This window comes from Hemitrygon akajei, chromosome 3 (assembly GCF_048418815.1).
Source record: "Hemitrygon akajei chromosome 3, sHemAka1.3, whole genome shotgun sequence".
Taxonomy (NCBI): domain Eukaryota; kingdom Metazoa; phylum Chordata; class Chondrichthyes; order Myliobatiformes; family Dasyatidae; genus Hemitrygon; species Hemitrygon akajei.
The window spans coordinates 193,795,715-193,819,130 of NC_133126.1; the positions used below are offsets into that span (position 1 = coordinate 193,795,715).

The 23,416-nt window shown below is 44.4% G+C and overlaps 1 protein-coding gene across 1 annotated transcript; it reads right to left on the minus strand.

Moving 5' to 3' along the window:
- Positions 1-3,862: 3,862 nt before the first annotated feature.
- On the minus strand, positions 3,863-18,965 carry LOC140724515 (extracellular calcium-sensing receptor-like). The gene is made up of 5 exons (XM_073038959.1): positions 18,708-18,965; positions 6,040-6,873; positions 5,716-5,943; positions 4,868-4,979; positions 3,863-4,767 (listed from the first exon to the last, which is right to left on the minus strand). Exons 1-5 carry the CDS (start codon positions 18,963-18,965, stop codon positions 3,863-3,865), a joined length of 2,337 nt encoding a protein of 778 aa, XP_072895060.1.
- Positions 18,966-23,416: the final 4,451 nt, after the last annotated feature.

Sequence of the window (23,416 nt, forward strand, 5' to 3'; positions counted from 1 at the left end):
AGTACAAAACATTTCCAGCATTCTTCTACGAATTTTCGCATCTTGTCATGGTAGGTTGGCTGGTGACATCCTGAGATCCCGAGAACGATGCCGTCCGGAACATAGACACTGGTAAAGTTACAAATGGTGGTAATGTCAAGGGGAGGTTCCAGACAAGACCAAGACCTCTGCATTTAAGTTAAACATAGAACTGGAAAATAGAATAGTACAGCACATTACAGGCCCTTCGGCCCTCAGTGTTGTGCTGATCCTAAAACCCTGCCTCCCATATAACCCCCCACCTTAAATTCCTCCATATACCTGTCTAGTAGTCTCTTAAACTCCACTAGTGTATCTGCCTCCTAACTGACTCAGGCAGTGAATTCCACGCACCAACCGTTCTCTGAGTAAAAAACCTTCCTCTAATATGCCCCTTGAACTTCCCTCCCCTTACGCTAAAGCCATGACCTCCTGTACTGAGCAGTGGTGCCCTGGGGAAGAGGCGCTGGCTATCCACTCTATCTATTCCTCTTAATATCTTCTACACCTCTATCATTTCTCCTCTCATCCTCCTTCTCTCCAGAGAGTAAAGCCCTAGCTCCCTTAATCTCTGATCATAATCCACACACTCTAAACCAGGCAGCATACTGGTAAATCTCTTCTGTGCCCTTTCCAATGCTTCCACATCCTTCCTATAGTGAGGCGACCAGAACTGGACACAGCACTCCAAGTGTGGCCTAACCAGAGTTTTATAGAGCTGCATCATTAGCTCGCGACTCTTAAACTCTATCCCTCAACTTATGAAAGCTAACACCCCATAAGCTTTCTTAACTACCCTATCTACCTGTGAGGCAACTTTCAGGGATCTGTGGACATGTACCCCCAGATCCCTCTGTTCCTCCACACTACCAAGTATTCTGCCATTTACTTTGCACTCTGGCTTGGAGTTTCTCCTTTCAATGTGTACCACCTCACACTTCTCCGTGTTGAACTCCATATGCCATTTCTCAGCCCACTTCTGCATCCTATCAATGTCTCTCTGCAATCTTCGACACTCATCTACACTATCTACAACACCACCAACCTCTGTGTCGTCTGCAAACTTGCCAACCCACCCTTCTACCCCCGCATCCAGGTCGTCAATAAAAATCACGAAACGTAGTGGTCCCAGAATAGATCCTTGTGGGACACCACACCACTCGTCACAACCCTCCAATTTGAATGTATTCCCCCAACCACGACCTTCTGCCTTCTGCGGGCAAGCCAATTCTGAATCCACCTGGCCAAACCTCCCCGGATCCCATGCCGTCTGACTTTCTGAATAAGCCTACCGTGTGGAACCTTGTCAAATGCCATCCCAAAATCCATGTAGATCACATCCACTGCACTAGCCTCATCTATATGCCTGCTCACCTCCTCGAAGAACTCTGTCAGGCTTGTTAGACACGATATGCCCTTCATAAAGCCATGCTGACTGTCCCTGATCAGACCATGATTCTCTAAATGCCCATAGATCCTATCTCTAAGAATCTTTTCCCACAGCTTTCCCACCACAGACTTAAGACTCAATGGTCTATAATTACCCGAACTATACCTACTAGCTTTTTTGAACAAGGGGACAACATTCGTCTCTCTCCAGTCCTCCGGTACCATTCAAGTGGACAATGAGGACATAAAGATCCTAGCCAGAGGCTCTGCAATCTCTTCCCTCGCCTCGTGGAGCAGCCTGGGGAATATTTGGTCAGGTTCCGTGGTCTTATCCTTCCTAGTGTATTTTAACAACTCCAACACCTCTTCTCCCTTAATATCAACATGCTCCAGAACATCATCATCACCCATATGGTCCTCACCGTCATCAAGTTTCCTCTCATTGGTGAATACCGAAGAGAAGTATTCATTGAGGACCTCGCTCACTTCCACAGCCTCCAGGCACATCTTCCCACTTTTATCTCTAATCGGTCCTACCTTCACTCCTGTCATCCTTTTGTTCTTCACATAATTAAAGAATGCCTAGGGGTTTTCCCTTATCCTACTTGCTAAGGCCTTCTCATGTCCCATTCTTGCTCTTCTCTGCCCCTTCTTAAGCTCCTTTCTTGCTACCCCATATTCCTCAATAGACCCATCTGATGCTTGTTTCCTAAACCTCACGTATGCTGCCTTCTTCCACCTGACTAGATTTTCCATCTCACTTGTCACCCATTGTTCATTCTTTGTCTTCCTCGCTGGGACAAATTTACCCCTAACATCCTGCAAGAGATCCTTAAACATTGACCACATGTCCGTAGTACATCTTCCTGCAAAAACATCATCCCAATTCATGCCCTCAAATTCTAGCCTTATAGCCTCATAATTTGTCCTTCCCCAATTAAAAATGTTCCTGTCTTCTCTGATTCTATCCTTTTCCATGATAATGCTAAAGGCCAGGGAACGGTGATCACTGCCCCCCAGAAGCTCACCCACTGAGAGATCTGTGACCTGACCCGGTTCGTTACCTAATACTGGATCCAGTATGGCATTTCCCCTAGATGGCCTGTCAACATACTGTGACAGGAATCCGTCCTGGACACACTTAACAAACTCTGCACCATCTAAACCATTGGAACTAATCATGTGCCAATCAATATTAGGGAAGTTAAAGTCACCCATGATAACAACACTGTTATTTTTGCAGCTTTGCAAAATCTGCCTCCCAATCTGCTTCTCGGTATCTCTGCTGCTACCAGTGGGCCTATAGAATAACCCCAATAGAGTAACTGCTCCCTTCTTGTTCCTGATTTCCACCTATGCTGACTTAAAAGAGGATCCTGCTACATTATCCACCCTTTCTGTAGCTGTAATAGTATCCCTGACTAGTAATGCCACCCCTCCTCCCCTTTCTCCCCCTCTCTATCCCTTTTAAAGCACTGAAATCCAGGAAAATTGAGAATCCATTCCTGCCCTGGTGCCAGCCAAGTCTCTGTAGTGGCCACTACATCACAATTCCATGTATGTATCCAAGCTCTCAGTTCATCACCTTTTTTCCTGATGCTTCTTGCATTAAAGTACACACCATGTAGCCTTTCTACCTTAATATCTTTACACCCTTTATTCTGCTTCTCTTTCCTCAACGGCTCTCTTTGTTATTATTAAAGCAATAGCAGAATGTAGAGCAAAGTGCAGCAGCTACAGAGAAAGGGCAATACAGGTAGACAATACGGTGAAAGATCTAAATGAAGTAGATTCTGAGTTCAACAGTCCATTTTTACAGTCTTTATCACCGCTGCATAGCCACAGATGGTACATGTTATTCCTGCCCTTTGCGGGAGAGATCTATTTGCATTGATTGTCATACAGAACCATGTATTCTTTTCTCTACCATAGTATATCTAAGATAATTCGAGAAATACTCTTCGATGAGCATCACTCACCCCTTCGTTCAAAACATTATATTCTCAATGTTTGAACCACGAGTCCATGCTTCAACGAGGAAACATAGGGCTTCTTTTAATTCGGGACGAGCTGAAACATATTTATTACACAGTGACACCACCAGTTCATTCAAAGGAGATCATCAGTATTTCCCGATTACACTCCTCGATGGCAGGAGCTTCCATAAAGGAGAACAAAGTAACTATAGTGGACAAGATTTTATGTTCGAAGTTTTCTTTATCAAAAAAAAATGTGCGGCACATCCTTTTCATTAACCACCTTATGAACTTGAACTTTATTGGTTAACAACACTGCCGTTTTTTATGTTACTTTTACACTTTATTCTCCATTAGTGCTGTGTTACCTTTTCCTACCTCAATGATTTGGTCAGTATGAACAGCATGCAAGTCAAGCTTTTCATTGTAACTCGACGCATATGGCAATAATAAACCAATTCAAGCACTACATGATTTTTTTAAGAATATACTTTCCCCATCATATGCTTCTTTGAATTTCTTTCCGGCTTTAACAATATGATGTAACATTTAGGAGCAAATATACAGAACAGTAAGCCAAAGCTGGAAACCAAAATGGCAAACACTTCCACGGCCACAGTGAATTTCCCGGGAGAACTGACATAAGCTGGAATGAACGATATCCAAACAGCACAAAAAATTATCATGCTAAATGTAATGTACTTCGCTTCGTTGAAATTGTCCGGCAAATTCCGTGCCAAAAAGGCAACGGCAAAACAAACCAATGACAGGCAGCTTATATAACCCAGGACGCAGTAAAATGCCACTTCGGACCCAACGTCACATTCGAGGAGAATCACTTCATTCGAATAAACCATGTTTTTGACAGGGCGTGGTGGGGATTTGATGAGCCAGACGGTACATATTAGGCACTGCAGCAGTGTAAGAAGAAAGACGATCAGGCGTTGTTGTAGGGGCCCAAACCATTTGACCACATTATTGCCGGGTCGTGTTGCCTGAAATGCCAGCACCACAACAATAGTCTTGCCCAAAACACAGGAGACGCAGAGGACAAAAGTAACACCAAACATGGTGTGGCGTAGCATACAGGACCACGCAGATGGCTCGCCAATGAATGTGATTGAACAGAGGAAGCAAAGGCTCAGTGCGAGGAGAAGAACGAAGCTGAGTTCCGAATTGTTGGCCTTCACTATCGGAGTGTCTTTGTGAAGCAAGAAAACGCCGCCTATCGTGGCAGTGATGCAACTTCCGATCAACGCCAACGTGGTGAGAACAGTCCCCATCATCTCGGCAAACGAGAGAAAGTCAACCTTCTTCTGTACGCATAGGTCCTGTCGCTCGTTGGGCCAGGAATCGCTTGGGCACCTAATACACACAATTGAATCTTCAAAGAACAAAGGTAAAGTTGATTTAATAAGCGGACCGGAGACACCTGCGAATACTTGAACAATTAAGTTATTATTCCTCCATACCTGTTATGTTACTGATCGCCCCTTGGGCGCATGGGATGCAATCAAAGCAACAAATAGGCTGTCCTTTGCGAGCTGCTTTTCTTGTTCCAGGGAAACAGCTGTTGGAACAAACGGCCCGAGGGACCTTGTCGCAGACAAAGAAATATCACTGGGATGGGCAGTAAAAACTAAAGGGCATAGTTGAGTTGAGAGTTCAGAAAGTTGAGAAAGGAAAGATTTATATAAAGACCTGATGGGCAACTCTCCTCACAGAAAGTGGTGGGTATATTGGACAAGCTTTCGGTGGAAGTGATTGAGGCAGTTGGAATAACAGCATTTAATAGATAGTTCCATACGTCTGTTATGCGGAAAGGGCTCGGATGTGTGGGTCAAATCTTTGGCCGGTCGCTATTGTCCGACTCTAGGTCTCTGAAGTTCTCTACCTTGGCTGATTGTGCATTGACGGCGGTATCCAGAGAAATCAGTAACGCACGTGTCATCATGCTTCCGCCAGTAATTCAGGAAACGTATAAATGTATAACAGCATCGTTGAGAATAGGATATGGCATCGAAAACACATGACTGACAACAGGAGGTTCTAAAAGCGGAGTGGAAGAGAGAGAGATATATTGATAGGCAGAGATTGTGTGTCTGTGTCTGTGTGTGCAAGAGACAAAGAGACAAAAGAAAGAGAGACAGAGAGAGTGAGCTAGTTCTTAAAACGAAGATGTATACGTTGGAAATTTAATACAAAATAGAAACCAGCTTTAGTTCTGCCGTTCACTTACTTTATCAACAATGTGAGTAGCTTACCGAAGGAAGGTTGGCACTTAATTTCGAAGTTATTTTGTTCACAATACAGCCACACTTTCATACATTACCTGTCTGTGGCCACCAGTCCAAACAATCGATTCTTCATTTATAATGACTTGTTCACCTGAAGGCGCTGATCCGTCATAATTTCCGACTATCAATACAGTTGCATTCCCCTCGCTATTCACCTGCCAGTTCACAATGTCGTACATAGCCAGAGAGTCCCCGTTTTTGTCGAAATTTACCCTTTCCCCCGACTTCGTTGTGAAATTTAGCGATTGCATGTAATGCAAAACCTACCAGAGGAAGACACAGACGATGGAACATGACATTCATCAATCAATAATTTACATAGAAAAAACGATTTGAATTACTTTGTCTGCTCTACGTACCTGCCATGGCTGAATATTTGACATGCTTGCGCATGACTGATTGACAAATGGACCTTCGCCACTTTTACACAAAAACATATTGTGAAGTGCATGAGCTATAGCATAAGTCGCCTCATAAACTTTATTTGTCACCCGCAGCTGAGATGTGTCCGTGTAGGTGTTAGACACAGTTCTTAGGCTCTCGGTTCCTGTACATTGACGAGGCCGAAAGGTGGCCATTGTGTTCCCCGTGTTGCCTATTCGTTTCAGGCTGCAGCCGAAGGTCTTTTCCCAAAATTCTTCAATTAAAAGATTACCGGGATAGGCAGACGGATGAAGACTCGTTAAAAAATCTTTGAACCCTGGGATATTCACATTACGCACGGCAACCCCGATGGCCCCAGTTACAAACCTTTTGTTCTCCTCTGGGGACAGAAGCGAAGTTGCGATCCACGCCTCACTGCCCACCCACTGGATACCAGAAACGTTTTGTTGAGCAATTTCGTTCAATAAACCTGCCATGTCCGCCTGAGTGAGAAAAGCCACCACGACTTTCGTGGATGCTGTCCGAATAACGCTGATAACATGAAGTAACCTTTCTCTTGAATACCTCCTGTGGAAAGTCTCGGAGAAGGCAATGCAAACCCCAAGCTCCTGAACCGTCTCAGTGAAGGCCTGCATCCCAAAGTTTCCGTAATCGTTGTCGCTTCTGACCGTTCCAATCCAAGTCCATCCAAAACGCTTGACAAGTTGCGCCAGTGCTTTGGTCTGAAAGTAATCACTTGGGATCGTTCGAAAGAAAGAAGGAAATTCTCGCCGATTGCTGAGACAGGCACAGGTGGAGAAATAGCTAACCTGGTCAGAAAGCACAAGGGAAATAGAAGAACAGCGAAATTAGTTTGTGCTCGGTGGGAAAATGACCAGGCGAGGTCCAACAACTGACGCGTGCCACAACTGGCTTATTCGATATATTAACAGTCATGGTGTTGGACCGTGCAGCTACAGGCCTTTCGGCCGTAACCTTCATGACAAGCAACATGTTGATTATGCTTGCTTAGAAACATAGAAAACCTACAGCTTAATACAAACCCTTTGGTCCAGGATGTTGTGCCGAACATGTACTTACTTTTGAAATTGCCCAGGTTTACCCATAGTCTTCTATTTTTCTGAGCTCCATGTACCTATCCAGGAGTCTCTTAAAAGACCCTATCGTATCCGCCTCCACTATAGTCGCCGGTAGCCCATTCCACGCACTCACCACCCTCGGAATAAAATCCTTACACCTGACATCCCCTCTGTACTTACTTTCAAGCACCTTAAAACTGTGCCCTCTCGTGTTAGCCAGTTCAGCCCTGGGAAGTAGCCTCTGACTATCCACAGGATCAATGCCTCTAAACTTTTGCCATGCTTGTGCTATTGGCGTAGTTTGGCCCATGTACAAGTATCTTCATAATGCTGTAATTGTACCTAGCTGAACCTTTTCTTTTGTCAGCTGGTTGCATCTACCCGCTGCCATCTGTATAAAAGAAGTGGCCTCTCGGCTTCCTGGTAAAAATTTCTCTTCACCTGTTAAACTGATTACCTATATTCCTTAATTTCCTCTCCTCCAGAAAAAATATGCTATGAATTCGTCCCATGATCGATATCCTAATTTTATAGCGATAATGTAAGAATATTCACTCTGCGGGCAAACAGACAGAGACTTCCTCGTAATATTTCCATTAAGTGACCAATCACTTCCATTTTAGTACTGCCAGTGTTTACTACTTTTATTTTCGGGTCGCTAATATCGACAAATTTCTCTTTTCTCATTTTACTTGCTATTCCAAAATGAGAAAAAGCAGAATTCTTGCAACCATCCTCGTAATTTAGCTGTTGAATATCATCCTGACAGCCTTCCTGCATAAAGAAGTTCAAGGCACAAAAATATCAAATACTACTATACTCCAAGCGGACCACAATTTTGTCGTGGTTTGGAGGCTTGCGTGCCTCTATGCCTTCGTGACCCAGAGAACTCTGTTGGCCTGAGTCAGGGCTTTGTGCTCGAGCTCTTCGTAGGGTCACCCATGCCAAAAAGGTCAAAGAGTCTTGGCTAGAAACAGAGGTGTCCACGGGTCCTGCAGGCTCGGGGATCAGCTCAGGGTTAACAGCCCCATCTGGTCAAACAGATTACGAAAACAGCAATGAAGAATCCTTCTGCATCTGTGTTCGACGGTATTCCTGTGACTCCATCCGATAGTCGCATGGCCGACAGTAGTGGAAACCAAGATGAAGTTACTGGCCCGCTGTAAAAACACTAAATCCCGACAAGACCTAAACCAAAATTGGCCAAAGAGCGACAGAGGTAGAAGACCTTCACCGCTGCTCTAAATGCCAGTGGTGTAACTGGCTGTAAATAAGTGAAAAACTAAGTGCATAATTTTAGCAGTATTTACAGAATGCTGAAGGAAGTGAGCAGACAATGCAGCAACTATTGAAAATAATAGACAGTCGATGTTTCCAGCTGATACCCCTCATCAGCACTGGAAAGAAGATGAGAAGTTAAATCAAGAAGGTGGGGGAGGGGAGAAAGAAGTACGAGGATATAGGTGATGGGTGAAACCTGGGACGGGATGAAGTAAAGAGATGGGAAATTGATAGCTGAAAGATTGATGGTCTGGAGAATGGGGAATCTGATATAAGTGGGTAGAAGTCCATGGAAGCGGAAGGACCAACAGAAGGAGCTGAAGGGCAGGTAAGGTGATAGACGGAAACTGGAATATGAATGGTAAAGCTAAAGAGGCAATGACCAGAACCTCGAGAAAGTGATATTTATGCCATCAGGATACAGGCCACTCAGAAGGAATATAAGGTTCCGCTCCTCCAACTTGACTGCATCATCATTGCAGCAGGAGCAAAGACCATGGACCGACATGTCGGAGAATGGAAGGTCGATTTGTGGGGGATCGCGCTTTTTCTGGCCAAAGGAGCGTTGGTGCTCGTCGAAGCGGTCTTCCAATCTTCGTCGGGTCTCACCAATATCCAGACAGACACATCAGGAAACCAGATAGAGTGGATGATACTAACAGACTCACCGGTGAGGTATCACCTCACCGGATCCCTGAATAGGCGTGAGGAAGGATGTATAAGGCTAGGTATGACAATTAGAAACATTAAAAACCCTTAGCACAATACAGGCTCTTTGGCCCAGAAAGTTGTGCCGAACATGTCCCTACCTTAGAAATTACTAGGCTACCTGTATTGGGGGGGGGGGGGGTGGAATGACTAACCTGGACAACCAGCGGAAGCCGGATCTATGGCATTGAGTCTGGTTCTGCAATGCAGAAGGGACGGGGTAAGAAGAGGAGAGCGGTAGTGATAGGGGACTCGATAGTTATAAGGTACAGACAGGAGGATCTGTGGTCGCGACAGAGACTCCCGGACTGTGTTTTACCTATCGAGTGCCAGGGTGAGGGATGTCTCTGATCGCGTGCACAATATTCTGAAATGGGAGGGTAAGCAGCCAGATCTCGTGGTACACACCTGTACCAATGACGTAGGAAGAAAGAATGAGGAGGGCCTGAAGAGGGAGTATGGAGAGCATGGTAGGAAGTTAAAAAGCAGGACCTCGAGGGTGGTAATCTCAGGATTGCTACCCGTGACACGGGCCAGTGAGGGTAAGAATAGCATGCTCTGGAGGATGAACACGTGACTGAGGAACTGGTGTAGGGGGCAGGGTTTCAGATTGCAGGATCTTTGGGACCTCTTCTGGGGCAGGTGGGACCTGTACGAGAGAGACGGGTCACACGTGAACTACAGGAGGACCAATATCCTTGCAGGGAGGTTTGTTAGTGCTGTTGGGGGGAGGGGTTTAAACTAGATTTGCAGGGGGATGGGAACCAGAGTGCCCGATCTTTTACAGGTATATTAATAGCAAAAGGATAGTAAGGAATAAAATTGGTACTCTTGAAGATCAGAGTGGTTGGCTATGTATAGAACCAAAATGAATGGGGGAGATATAAAAATGTTGTTTTTTGTGTCTGTATTTACTAAGGAAACTGGCATGGAGTCAATTGAAATAAGGCAAACAAGTAGTGAGGTCATGAAAACTATACAGATTGAAGAGGAGGGGGTGCTCGTTATCTTGAGGAAAATCAGAGTAGATAAATCCTCAGGACCTGGCAGGGTATTCCCTCGGACCTTGAAGGAGACTAGTGTTGAAATTGCAGAGGCCCTGGCAGATGTATTGAAAATGTTGCTATCTACGGGTGAGGTGACAGAGGATTGGAGGATAGCTCATATTGTTCCATTATTTTAAAAAGTCTCTAAAAGTAATCCAGGAAATTATAGGCCGGTAAGTTTGATGCCGGTAGTGGGTAAACTATTGGAAGGAGTACTAAGAGATAGGATCTACAAGTATTTAGGTAGACCTGGACTTATTAGGGAGAGTCAACACGGCTTTGTGCGTGGTAGGTCATGTTTAACAAATCTATTAGATTTTTTGGAGGAGGTTACAAGGAAAGTGGATGAAGGGAAGAAAGTGGAGGTTCTCTACATGGACTTCAGTTAGACCTTTGACAAGGTCCCGCCTGGGAAGTTACTTAGGACGATTCGGTCGCTAGGTATACATGGTGAGGTAGTAAATTAGATTAGACATTGACTCAAAGGTAGAAGCCAGAGAGTGGTAGTGGAGGATTGCTTCTTGAGTGGAGGCCTGTGATTTGTGGTGTGCTACAGGGATCAGTGCTGGGTCCATTGGATCAGCAAATTAGCTGATGATACAAAGATTGGAGGTGTAGTGGACAGCGAGGAAGGTTTTCAAAGCTTGCAGAGGGATCTGGACCAGCTGGAAAAATGGGCTGAAAAAATGGCAGATGGAGTTTAATACAGACAAGTGTGAGTTATTGCACTTTGGAAAGAAAAACCAAGGTAGAGCATACAAGGTAAATGGTAGGGTACTGAGGTGTGCAGTAGAACAGAGGGATCGGGAAATGCAGATACAAAATTCCCCAAAAGTGGCATCACAGGTAGATAGGGTCGAAAAGAGAGTTTTTGGTACATTGGCATTTATAAATCAAAGTTTTGAGTATAAGAGTTGTAATGTTATGGTGATGTTGTATAAGGCAGTGGTGACGCCGAATTCGGCGTATTGTGTGCAGTTTTGGTCACCAAAAGAAGCATATTAATAAGTTTGAAAGAGTACAGAGAAGGTTTACAAGGATCAAACACGAGGAAATCTGCAGATGCTGGAAATTCAAACAACACACACAAAATGCAGGTGGAACACAGCAGGCCAGGCAGCATCTATAGGGAGAAGCGCTGTCGACCTTTCGGGCCGAGACTCTTCGTCAGGACTAACCGAAAGGAAAGATAGTAAGAGATTTGAAAGTAGTGGGGGAGGGGGAAATGCGAAATGATAGGTGAAGACCGGAGGGGGTGGGATGAAGCTAAGAGCTGGAAAGGTGATTGGCGAAAGTGATACAGAGCTGGAGAAGGGAAAGGATCATGGGACGGGAGGCCTCAGGAAAAAGAAAGGAGGGGGGAGAGCACCATGGGAGATGGAGAACAGGCAAACAACTAAATATGTCAGGGATGGGGTAAGAAGGGGAGGAGGGGCATGAACGGAAGTTAGAGAAGTCAATGTTCATGCCATCAGGTTGGAGGCTGCCCAGCCGGTATATAAGGTGTTGTTCCTCCTACCTGAGTTTGGATTCATTTTGACAATAGAGGAGGCCATGGATAGACATATCAGAATGGGAATAGGACGTGGAATTAAAATGTGTGGCCACTGGAAGATCCTGCTTTTTCTGGCGAATCGAGCGTAGGTGTTCAGCGAAACGGTCTCCCAGTCTGCGTCGGGTCTCACCAATATATAAAAGGCCACACCGGGAGCCCCGGACGCAGTATACCACATCAGCCGACTCACAGGTGAAGTGTCGCCTCACCTAGAAGGACTGTCTGGGGCCCTGAATGGTGGTGAGGGAGGAAGTGTAAGGGCAGGTGTAGCACTTGTTCCGTTTACAAGGATAAGTGCCAGGAGAGAGATCGGTGGGAAGGGATTGGGGGAACGAGTGGACAAGGGAGTCGCGTAGGGAGCGATCCCTGCGAAAAGCAGAAAGGGGGGGAGGGAAAAATGTGTTTGGTAGTGGGATCCCGTTGGAGGTGACGGAAGTTACGGAGAATTATACGTTGGACCTGAAGGCTGGTGGTGTGGTAGGTAAGGACAAGGGGAACCCTATCCCGAGTGGGGTATAAGCCTACAGACTCTCACAGCTACCTGGACTATTCCTCTTCCCACCCTGTCCCTTGCAAAAAGGCTATCCACTTCTCACAATTCCTCCGTCTCCGCCGCATCTGCTCTCAGGATGAGGCTTTTCATTCCAGGACGAAGGAGATGCCTTCCTTTTTTAAACAAAGGGGCTTCCCTTCGTCCACCATCAACTCTGCTCTCAAATGTATCTCTCCCATTTCCCGCACATCTGCCCTCGCCCCATCCACCCGCCACCCCACTCTGGATAGGGTTTTAATTCCACGTCCCATTCCCATTCTGATAGGTCTATCCATGGCCTCCTCTATTGCCAAAATGAATCCAAACTCGGGTTGGAGGAACAACACCTTATATATCGGCTGGGTAGCCTCCAACCTGATAGCATGAACATTGACTTATCTAACTTCCGTTAATGCCCCTCCTCCCCTTCTTACCCCATCCCTGACATATTTAGTTGTTTGCCTGTTCTCCATCTCCCTCTGGTGCTCTCCCCCCCCCCCACTCCTTTCTTTCTCCTGAGGCCTCCCGTCCCATGATCATTTCCCTTCTCCAGCTCTGTATAACTTTCACCAATCACCTTTCCAGCTCTTAGCTTCATCCCACCCCCTCCGGTCTTCACCTATCATTTCGCATTTCCCCCTCCCCCCCACTACTTTCAAATCTCTTACTATCTTTCCTTTCGGTTAGTCCTGACGAAGGGTCTCGGCCCGAAAGGTCGACAGCGCTTCTCCCTATAGATGCTGCCTGGCCTGCTGTGTTCAACCAGCATTTTGTGTGTGAGTTTTACAAGGATGTTGCCGGGAATTGAGAATCTGACTTACAGATAAAGGTTGAATAGGTTAGGACTTTATTCCCTGAAGCGTGGAAGAATGAGGGGAGTTTTGATAGAGGTATATAAAATTCTGATTGGCATAGACAGAGTGAGTGCAAGCAGGCTTTTTCCATTGAGGCTCGAGGAGATAAAAACTAGAGGACATGGTTTAAGTGAGAAAAGGAAGAAGTTTAAAGGGAGCATAAGGGGGAGCTTCTTCACATAGAGAGCGGTGGAAGTGTGGAATGTGCTGCAGGATGAAGTGGTAAATGCAGGCTCACTCTCAACATTTAAGAAAAATTGGGACCGGTACATGGAAGAGAGGTGTATGGAGGGATATGGGCCAGGTGCAGGTCAGTGGGACTAGGCATAAAACTGGTTCGGCACAGCCAAGAAGGGCCAAAAGGCCTGTTTCTGTGCTGTAATGTTCTAGGGTTCTGTGGTTCTATGGTTCTATTGCCCACTATTTGACTAAGCTCTGTGTACCTATCTAAATGTCTCTTAAACGACCCTAACTTATCCGCCTCCACCACTGTTGCCGGCAGCCCATTCCACGCACTCATCACTCTCTGCGTAAAAGACTTACCCCTCACATCTCCTCGGTTCCTACTCCCCAGCACCTTAAAGCTGTCTCCTCTTGTGGCAACCATTTCAGCCCTCGGAAAAAACCTCTGACAATCCACACTATCAATGCCTCTCATCATCTTATAAATATCTATCAGGACATATTTCATCCTCCGTCGCTCCAAGGAGAAAAGGCCGAGTTCACTCAACCTATTCTCATAAGACATGCTCCCCAATCCAGGCAACATCCTTGTAAATCTCCTCTGCACCCTTTCTATGGCTTCCACATCCTTCCTATAGTGAGGCGATCAGAACTGAAAACAGTACTCCAATTGAGGTCTGACCAGTGTCCCATATAGCTGCAACATTACCTCTCCGCATCTAAATTCAATTCCACGATTGATGAAGGCCAATAAACCGTATGCTTTCTTAACCACAGAGTCAACCTGCGCAGCTGCTTTGAACGTCCTATGGACTCGGACCCTAAGATCCCTCTGATCCCACACACTGCCAAAGGTCTTACCAATAATACTATATTCTGCCATCATATTTGACCTACCAAAGTGAAACACTTCACACATACCTGGATTGAACTCCATCTGCCATTCTCAGCCCAGTTTTGCGCCGTATCAATGTCCCTCTGTAACCTCTGACAGCCCTCCACACTGTCCACAACACCTCCAACCTTTGTGTCATCAGCAAACTTACTAACCAATCCCGCCACTTCCTCATTCAGGTCATTTATAAAAATCACGAAGGGCAAGGGTCCCAGAACAAATTCCTGAAGCACCCCCCTGATGACCAACCCTGATGCAGAATATGAACCGTCTACAACCACTTTTTGCCTTCTGTGGGCAAGTCAGTTCTGGATTCACAAAGCAATATCCCCTTGGATCCCATGTCGTTTTACCTTCCCAATAAACCTTGCATGGAGTACCTTATCAACTGCCTTTGCTGAAATCAATATACATGACATCCATTGCTCTTCCTTCATCAATGTGTTTTGTCACATTCTCAGAAAATCTAATCAGGCTCGTAAGGCACGACCTGCCCTGGACAAAACCATGCTGACTACTCCTAATCATACTACATTTCTCATAAATTCTCTCAGGGTCTTCTCCATCAACTTACCACCTCCTGAGGTAAGACTTAATGGTCTATAATTTCCTAGGCTATCTCTAGTCCCTTTCTTGAATAATTGAGCAACATTCCGGACCCTCCAATCCTCCGGAACCTCTCCCGTCCCCAATGACGATGCAAAGACCATCGCCAGAGGCAATATCTTCCCTCGCCTCCCACAGTATCTCGGGGTACATCTCATCCGGTCCCGGCAACTTATCCAACTTGATGCTTTCCAAAGGCTCCAGCACATTCTCTTTATTAATAGCTACATGATCAATCTTTTTCAGTCTACTGCAAGTCATCACTAAAATCACCAAGATCCTTTTTCCATAGTGAATACAGAAGCAAAGTATTCAGTTTGCTATTTCCTCCGATTCCATACACACTATCCCACTGTGACAGTGTTCCACTTGCAAGGATGAGAACCAGGACAGGTATCAGTAGGGAGGGAGGAAAGGACAAGTGAGTCGTAACAGGAGAGGTCCCTGCGGAAAGTTAGGGGGGAAGGGAAAGATGTGCTTGTGGATGCGTGGTTCCAGCTGGGTTTTTTTTTCACTTCTTCCCCTTCCTGGCATCAGCTCCCTCTTACCACATTATACTTCTTCATCCCCTGCCCCACCTTCTCGCTCTAACTTCTCATCTTCTTTCCAGTGCTGATGAGGGATCTCGGCCCGAAATTTCGATTGATTACTAATTTCCATAGACGCTGAATGCCTTACTGAGTTTCTCCAGGATTTTGTGTATCCAGCTTGGATATCCGGCATCCGCATATTTTATCGTCTTGGAGTATCATTTCAATTCAGTTTATGCCTTATTAGCAGATGTTGCTCATCTTATGATGTGTGCCTGTGATGATGCTGCAAATATTACTGCAGCTGTGCAGATCTGCATACTTGTGCATATAACAGATAAGCTTGACATTGAGGAGTGAATGTTTCTGTGGAAGATCTGTTTTAAGAGGCTGCTATCTAAGGTCGTAGTCACAGAGTTATAAAGCTGAAGCGGAATATTAGGGTCATCTAGACCATACAGAAATGATCGTCAGACAACATCCATCGGCCCACGTCTCAGTCTATTGTACTTTGTTCATCCCTCGAGTAAATATTTTTTTTTTAAATGATTCAACATCGCCTCATCTCTTTGGACTCCATGCAAAGATGACAGCGCTGATATGCAAAGGGAACAATTTGTTCCATACTCGTCTTTCGTTCTTAATACATCTGTAGACGTCCTTGGGATGCCCCTCGACTTTAGACCAACTTTTTGCCTTTTTTCAGCTGTCTTTGTTTCCATCTTAAGTGTTCACTTGCATTCATTCTTTGCTGCCATTATCTGCTCTACAGTTTTTTAGACCATAAGACCATAAGATATTGGAGCAGAATTAGGTCACATGGACAATCGAGTCTGCTTTCCATTCAATCATTTTTTCCCTTCTTCAGCCACACAGCCCGGCTTTTTTGTCGTCACCTTCAATGCCGTGTACGAAGAAGAACCTATCAAGCTCTGCCTTAAACTTGCCCAACGACCTGTCCTCCACAGCTGCTTGTTGTATCAAATTCTGCAAATTCACCACGCTCAGGCGAAATAAATTTTCTACATCTCTGTTTTAAATAGACGCACCTCTATCCAGAGTCTTTTTCCTCTTGTGCAAGACTCCCCAAACATGGGAAACATCCTTTCCACATCTATTCTTATTAGACCTTTCAACATTCAAAATGTTTCAATAAGATCTTACCTCATCATAGAACATATACAGCAGAGAAATCTACAGCAATATTACAAGCCTTTCCGCCCAGTGTTGTGCCGACCATGTAACCTACTCTAGAATCTACCGAGAATTACGCTACCACATAGCCCTCTATTTTCCTACGCTCCATGTAACTATCTAACAGTCTCTTAAAAGACCCCATTGTATCCGCCTCCACCACCGTCGCTGGAAGTTCATTGTATGCACCTACCACTTTCTGTGTGAAATACCCATTGTACCTACCTCCAGGCAGCTTAAAATTATGCCCCCTCTGTCTAGCCATTTCAGCCCTAGGAAAAAGCCTCTGGCCATGCACACGATCAATTCCTCCATTCATCCTATACATCTCTATTAGGTCTCTTCTCACCCTCCTCTCTCCATCCAGAAAAAGCCAAGTTCGCTGCATCTACTTTCATAAGGCACGCTCTCTAATCCCGGCATCATCCTCATAAATCTTCACTGTACTCCACATCCTCCTGTGGTATTCTGACCAGAAGTCAACCAAGTACTCCAAGTGGGGTCGGACCAAAGTCTTATATAGCTGTCACGTCACAGGACAGCTCTTGAACTCAATCCCACGGTTGATTCATGACATGCTAACACACCATACGCCTAAAGAACATCAACCTGCGCAGCAGCTTTGAATATCTTATGGACACGGACCCCAAGATCTCACTGATCCTCCACAGTGCCAAGACTCGTCCCTTTAATGCTATATTAAGTCTTAAAATCTGACCAACCAAAATAGACCACTTCAAACTCATCTAGGTTGAACTCCACCTAGATGAGGCTCAGCCACGTCTCAGCTCAGTTGTGCATCCTAACAATGTTGCGCTATTACCTCTGACAACCATCCAACAATCTACAACACCAAATACCTTTGTATCCTCAGCAAGCTTACTAACCCGCCTTATTTCTTCATCCAGATTATTTATTAATATTACAAAGTGGGAGGGGAGCGGTGTCTGTGGAACACCAGTGGTCACCAACTTCCATGCAGAATATGAAACATATACAACCAATTTTTGCCTTCTGAGCGCAACCCAGTTTGGATCCACAAAGCAAGGCCTCCCATGCCTCCTTACTTTCTGAATAAGACACGCATGGGATAACTTATCAGATTTATTACTGAAATCTATACTCTCTACATCCTCTGCTCTGCCTTCATCATCTTTCTAAATTCCAGCGTGTACAGACGCAGAGCATCAAACTTTCCTAGTATGATAACCCTTCCTTTCGTTCCTCCAATCATCCTTATGAACCTCCTCTGGACACTTTCCAATGCCAACACATCTTTTCTTACAGAAGGAGCCCTGAACTGTTCACAATGGTCAAGATGAGGCCTCACTAGTGCCATAGAAACTTCACGCACAATGCCATTTTACTCTCGAACTCTTTAAATGAATGTTAACACTGCATTTGGCTTCCTCACCTGCGAATTATCCTGCAAGTTATTCTTTAGGGTGCTCTGTACAAGCACTTTCAAGTCCCTTTGCATCTCAGATTTTCGGATTTATTCACCTTTAAAGAAATAGTCTGCATATATTCTCTACTATGCATGACCATGTATTTTCTACATTGTATTTCATTTGCTACCTCCTTTCCCATCCTAATCTGTCTAAGTCCCTCTGCAGTTTCTTCATACTACCAGTTCCTCCACCAATCTTCGATCGTCTGCAAACTTAGCAACTAAGCAATATGTTCTATTATATATATCATTGAAATGCAGCATAAATAGAAGCTGTCCCAACACAGACCCCTGTGGAACACCACTAGTCACTGGCAGCAACCCAAAACAGGATTTTCCAATAGATTCCCTGAAGGAAACCATGCTGAGTTTGTTCAATCTTGTCTGATGCTAGCAAGCATTCTATAACATCACACCTGACCATTGACCTTTCTTAAAGAGTGGAGTGACATTTACAGTTTTCCAGTCCTCTGGCACCATCCCAGAGGCCAATGTTTTTGAAAGATCATTACGAATGCCACCACAATCTCTACTTCTACCTCTTTCAGAACCCAGGAGTGCAGTTCATCTGTTCCGTGTGACTTAATCATCCTGACGACGTTCAGCGTTTTGAGCATCTTATCCATTGTAATCGTAACTGCACACCGTTCAACATTTCACAAATGTGCTTTACGTCTGCAGATCAACTATGATTACTTGAAAAGTTACAGGCATTCATGGGTGATCTTACCATGGGCACTTTAAAAGGACCTATTGATGCCGCGACTGCCAACGACTGCGAAGATCCCGAGTCCGCCACGATTGCGGGGACCAGTGAGCGCGATGGACAGGATGTCCCTGGGGAGGTTGGGTCCTGTCCGTTGATCATTTCGAAAGCCGCTTTCACTGACAAGCGAGCCAGACTGCATGAATCATAAATCCTGTAGCCCAGTGTAATATTTGGAAGCAGAATGGGACTTCTGTTTACCTCTTCAATCGCAAATATCATCGCCTGTGTGAGGCGGAATATTTGGAATTCCAATCTGCAAGAAGGAGATCTTTTGTAAAATAGTGAATTGGTAAATTGTTTTATTATTTTCAAATATACCGTAGTATATTTATAAACTTTTTCTTTGTATACTATCCATATAGATAAGTACATTACTGTTCATTAGGTTTCAACAAAGGAATGCTTAAACGAAATGCACAGAATGAACTGTGAGTAATAGAGAAAGTGCAGTAAAAGGAGACAATAAGTTACAAGGCCATAACAATGCAGATTTGAGGTTAAGAGATCATCATATCGTATGAGGGGGCTATTGATTGGTTTTATATCAGCGAGATGAATGCCGTCATTGAGCTTGCTGATACGGCACGTATAGACATTCTTGTCTTCTGTCGTATGGGAGGGAGAAGAACATATGTCTAGGGAAGACTCAATGATGGTACTCTAACACTACTCTGAAGCCCAAGGAAAAAGTGAATCATTATTTGTTGAAATCGAACGTTTCCGGTAATCGACCCTATAGCAGGGGAACGTCAAGCTCGTCAGTTTTAATTCAGCAATATTCAGTACTCTGTTTCTTGCATTCTATTTCCAGCATTTCTGGATAGTTGTTATTTGTTTGCAGAACATAAATGTACGTGTATCCAGTATGCCATAATCTTCACAGAAATTACTGGTCTGGAGCAAAAGAAGGGGCCACTGGATGGGTTCAGCGAGCCAGTGAAAAGCTTGTCTTCCATGCAGATCATGCAAATGAAATTGAATATTGCATTGAAGTCGAACAAGGTAAAACAACATGCAAAGTAAAGTACAACAGGTACAGAGAAGGTCCAGTACAGGTATCCAAAAAGGTGCGAAACCACAACGACGTAGATTGTGAGGTAAATCCATAAACTTAATCGTGTTCCCTGCTCGAAAGAGTGAGTATGATATGTCTAGTAATGCTAACTATGATGCTGCAACCAAAAGAAATTTCTGATTTCATTGTTGAGAATGTCAATCAGAAATCTAATTGCGTTATTTCTCACAATACTCTTACAATTCTATAGAGAACATTATTTGTAAAATTGGTTTCAACACATCTCTGTTTCTGGTGTGGATTGATTGAAAAAAAAAACTAAAATTGATTTCAAAAGAACCGTTTGTTTCGTTATCCTTATCATCACACTAAAGACAGTTAACACTAGAAATAAACGTGGGTAGTCCATAACAACATAAATATAGGAGCAGAATCAGGCTATTTGGCCCATCGACTATGCTCTGCCATTTTATCATGGCTAATCTATTTTCCCTCTCATCCCCAACTTCTGCTTTCTCCCAGTATTCTTTCATGTCTTGACTCCTCAAGAATCTATCAACCACTGCCTTAAATATACCCACTTAGTGGGTCTCCACACTCGCCTGCGGCCAATTCCACAGATTTACTACTAACTGGCTAATGCAATCCGTCCTCAATGCCGTTCAAAAAGCGCTCCCATTTATTCTGAGGCTCAGTCCTCTGATCTTATACTACCCCACCATAGGAAACATCCTTTCCACATCCACACTTATCGAGGCATTTCACTGATCGAAATATTTCAAACAATTCAGCCATTCTTCTGAATTCAAGTGAGTACAGGCTTTTAATATGACAAACCTTTCAATCCTCAAATCATTTTTGTGAATCTCCTTTGGACCCTACCCAATGGCAGCACATCCTTTCTGAGGTAAAGTTCAAAAACTGCTCACAATACTCCAAGTGAGCCCTCGCCAATGCTTTATAAAACTGTAAAAAATACATACTTGCTTTTATATTCTAGCCCTCTCGAAATGAACGCTAACATCCCATTTGCCTTCCTCACCATCGAATAAAGCTACAAATCAATCTTTACGGAATACTGGCTCCCTTGCACCTCCGATCCTTGAATTTTCTCTCCATTTAGAAAACAGTCCACACTTCTATGTTCTGTACCAACTTTCGTGGACAATGACTTCTCAACACTACATTCCATCTGCCATTTTTTGCCCATTCTCCTGATCTGTATAAGTCCTTTTTACCCTTTCTACTTCCTAAGAACTACCTAGCCCGCCACCTATATTCATTTCGTCCGCAAACTTTGCCTCAAAGCCATCAATTCCGTCATCCAAGTCACGGATATACAACGTAAAAAGAACCAGTCCCAACGCTAATCCCTGCAGAACACCACTAGTTACCGGCAGCCAACCAACCATAACCTAATGGAGAATATAGCTTAGAATATTGTAGTGCTTCTACAATAACCGATTCATGCTCATATTTATGCTGATATTGATTAAATTCTACATTATAATTTTAAGGTATGATCCTGAACGGGTAGCAAACACATTGAAAAAAAAGAGTTGATACTATTGCGCACAATATTCTTCTTCTTCGGTTGTCCATCGAAATCCAAAGACGACATCCACTCCTTTAATAGTGAGATCTTTGATGATTATACAGTCCTATCCTGGACCCACAAGCTCTGTTGCAGGTGGGATATGTTATATGTGGTAGTGATGGCAACCATGGCTGCATTTCTCCTGGCTCTCTTCTGCTGTCCTCTGGTTGCTCTTTCCATCTCCAGAATACGAACCCCGTCCCTACACAGCTGTCGCCAAGTGTCACAGTCAGCAGCAACATCCTCCAGGTCCTTGGGTCTGATCTTGCACTTCCTTAAAGCATTCTTCACCTGATCCTTATAGCTCTTCTTCGGCCCTCCAGCTGAACGTCGACCATAATGTAGCTGTCCTGTATAACATTCTGCGGCGTAGCAGACATGGGGGCATCGTAATCACATATTACATCACCCCCGAACCCCCCTTCCCCATCTCCAGTTAACAAACTTAGTAACAATCGAGAACATTCTAGAAATTTCTCTGCAGATATGGCTGCAATTGTGCAAAGTTAATATGGGTTAAAGTTGCAGGAGAAAGATACGAAAAAACGAAAAGAAAAATATGTTTAGGCTGCAAAGGAAGTGATAAACACATCACTCGGCTCACCAAACTGACCTTTCACATTTCACAGCTCTCGGCCTGTTTTTAAATGAAAGTTCCGATTTCTCTATACGGGAATGCAGACCAAAAATTCCGCCGATGTCGATGTCTCCTTCCTTGATAAACTAAACGATTCAAACATTTCTCTACGTTTACATATCAGGCTGCCAGTTGACAACGTAACAAGTAACAATAACCCCCCAAATTACCACACAACACATACTTCCTTCCGTTCTGACTCTTGCTGACGAAGAACCATGCTGTTTTATATTGCAGCTAATAAATGGGCGACCGATGCTGCTTCCCCGTTTAAAGAAATAACGCTCAGGAGGGAATAAATTGGCACTTTAATCTTATTGTAGACAAAGAAAAGCAATTAATTACGTCACGGAATAAGGAAGCTAACAGGGAAAAATTATTCTAGCAGCGTTGAACCTTTTGGGATTCGTGAAATCATTGGTTCGATACAGCTAAAAGCTGGTGTTCAGAGGAGTTATTAAAAACTCCATCCCATCTCTCGGTTTACTTATTTTCCTGCCTAGCGGGTGTCATTTTATGTTGAAAAACAATGAGCTCTGTTAAAGGGAGCGAATCGATTTTTAAATCAGTTAAATCCGCTGAATAACATTTCCAGGAAAAAAACTCTATTGCACAGCAATGCACTAGATAGCACGTTAATGGGGAAAATTTGTAGAGAAAGCATTTTAATTCTGTATTCCTGCTAGTTTAAAGAGAAAAATTATGGACAATACGTGAGTGTTTCGCACAGAGCCGTAATGCTCCAAGCATTATAGAAATCAGAAAACTGAACATTTGTCGTCCTTAGTAGACTCCACCTATATTTAGTCACTATACCCACTCTTCCATTCCCCCATCTCTCTATAATCACACACCCCCAACCTCACTTGGATCTATCAGCATATCACATCCTCCTCTCACCTGTATCCACTTATCATTTCCCCGGCTCTGTCACTATCCCCACTCATTTATCTGATATCTGCTGATCCCTGATCAGTCTCCTCTCACCTGGATCCATCTGTCACCTGTCCGCCTTTGTCACTGATCACATTCTATCCTCTGCCATCTGCTTATCTCCTCCTCCTCACCAGGATCCACCTATCACGTAAAAACTGTTCCGCCACTCTTTCCCCCACATCTCTTCATGTTGTTAACTGCCCCCCGCCATCTTTCAGTACCGACGAAATGTCTCGATCTCAAAAATCGACTGCACACTTCCCTGCGCGGTTAGTGCCTGGCTTGCTGAGTTCCTCCAGAGACTTGATGTCATAAGACGGCGTTGATGGCGGACTCAAATGCAAGACAACTACACTGAAGTACGCCGAACAGGACGAGGTTTAATGAGAAAGCAAGGGACGTCAGGAGGAAAAGATGCTGGACATGGAAACACAGGCCCTGGACGAGACCAGGATTCAGGCCAGGGGTAGGACTAAGACGAGAAA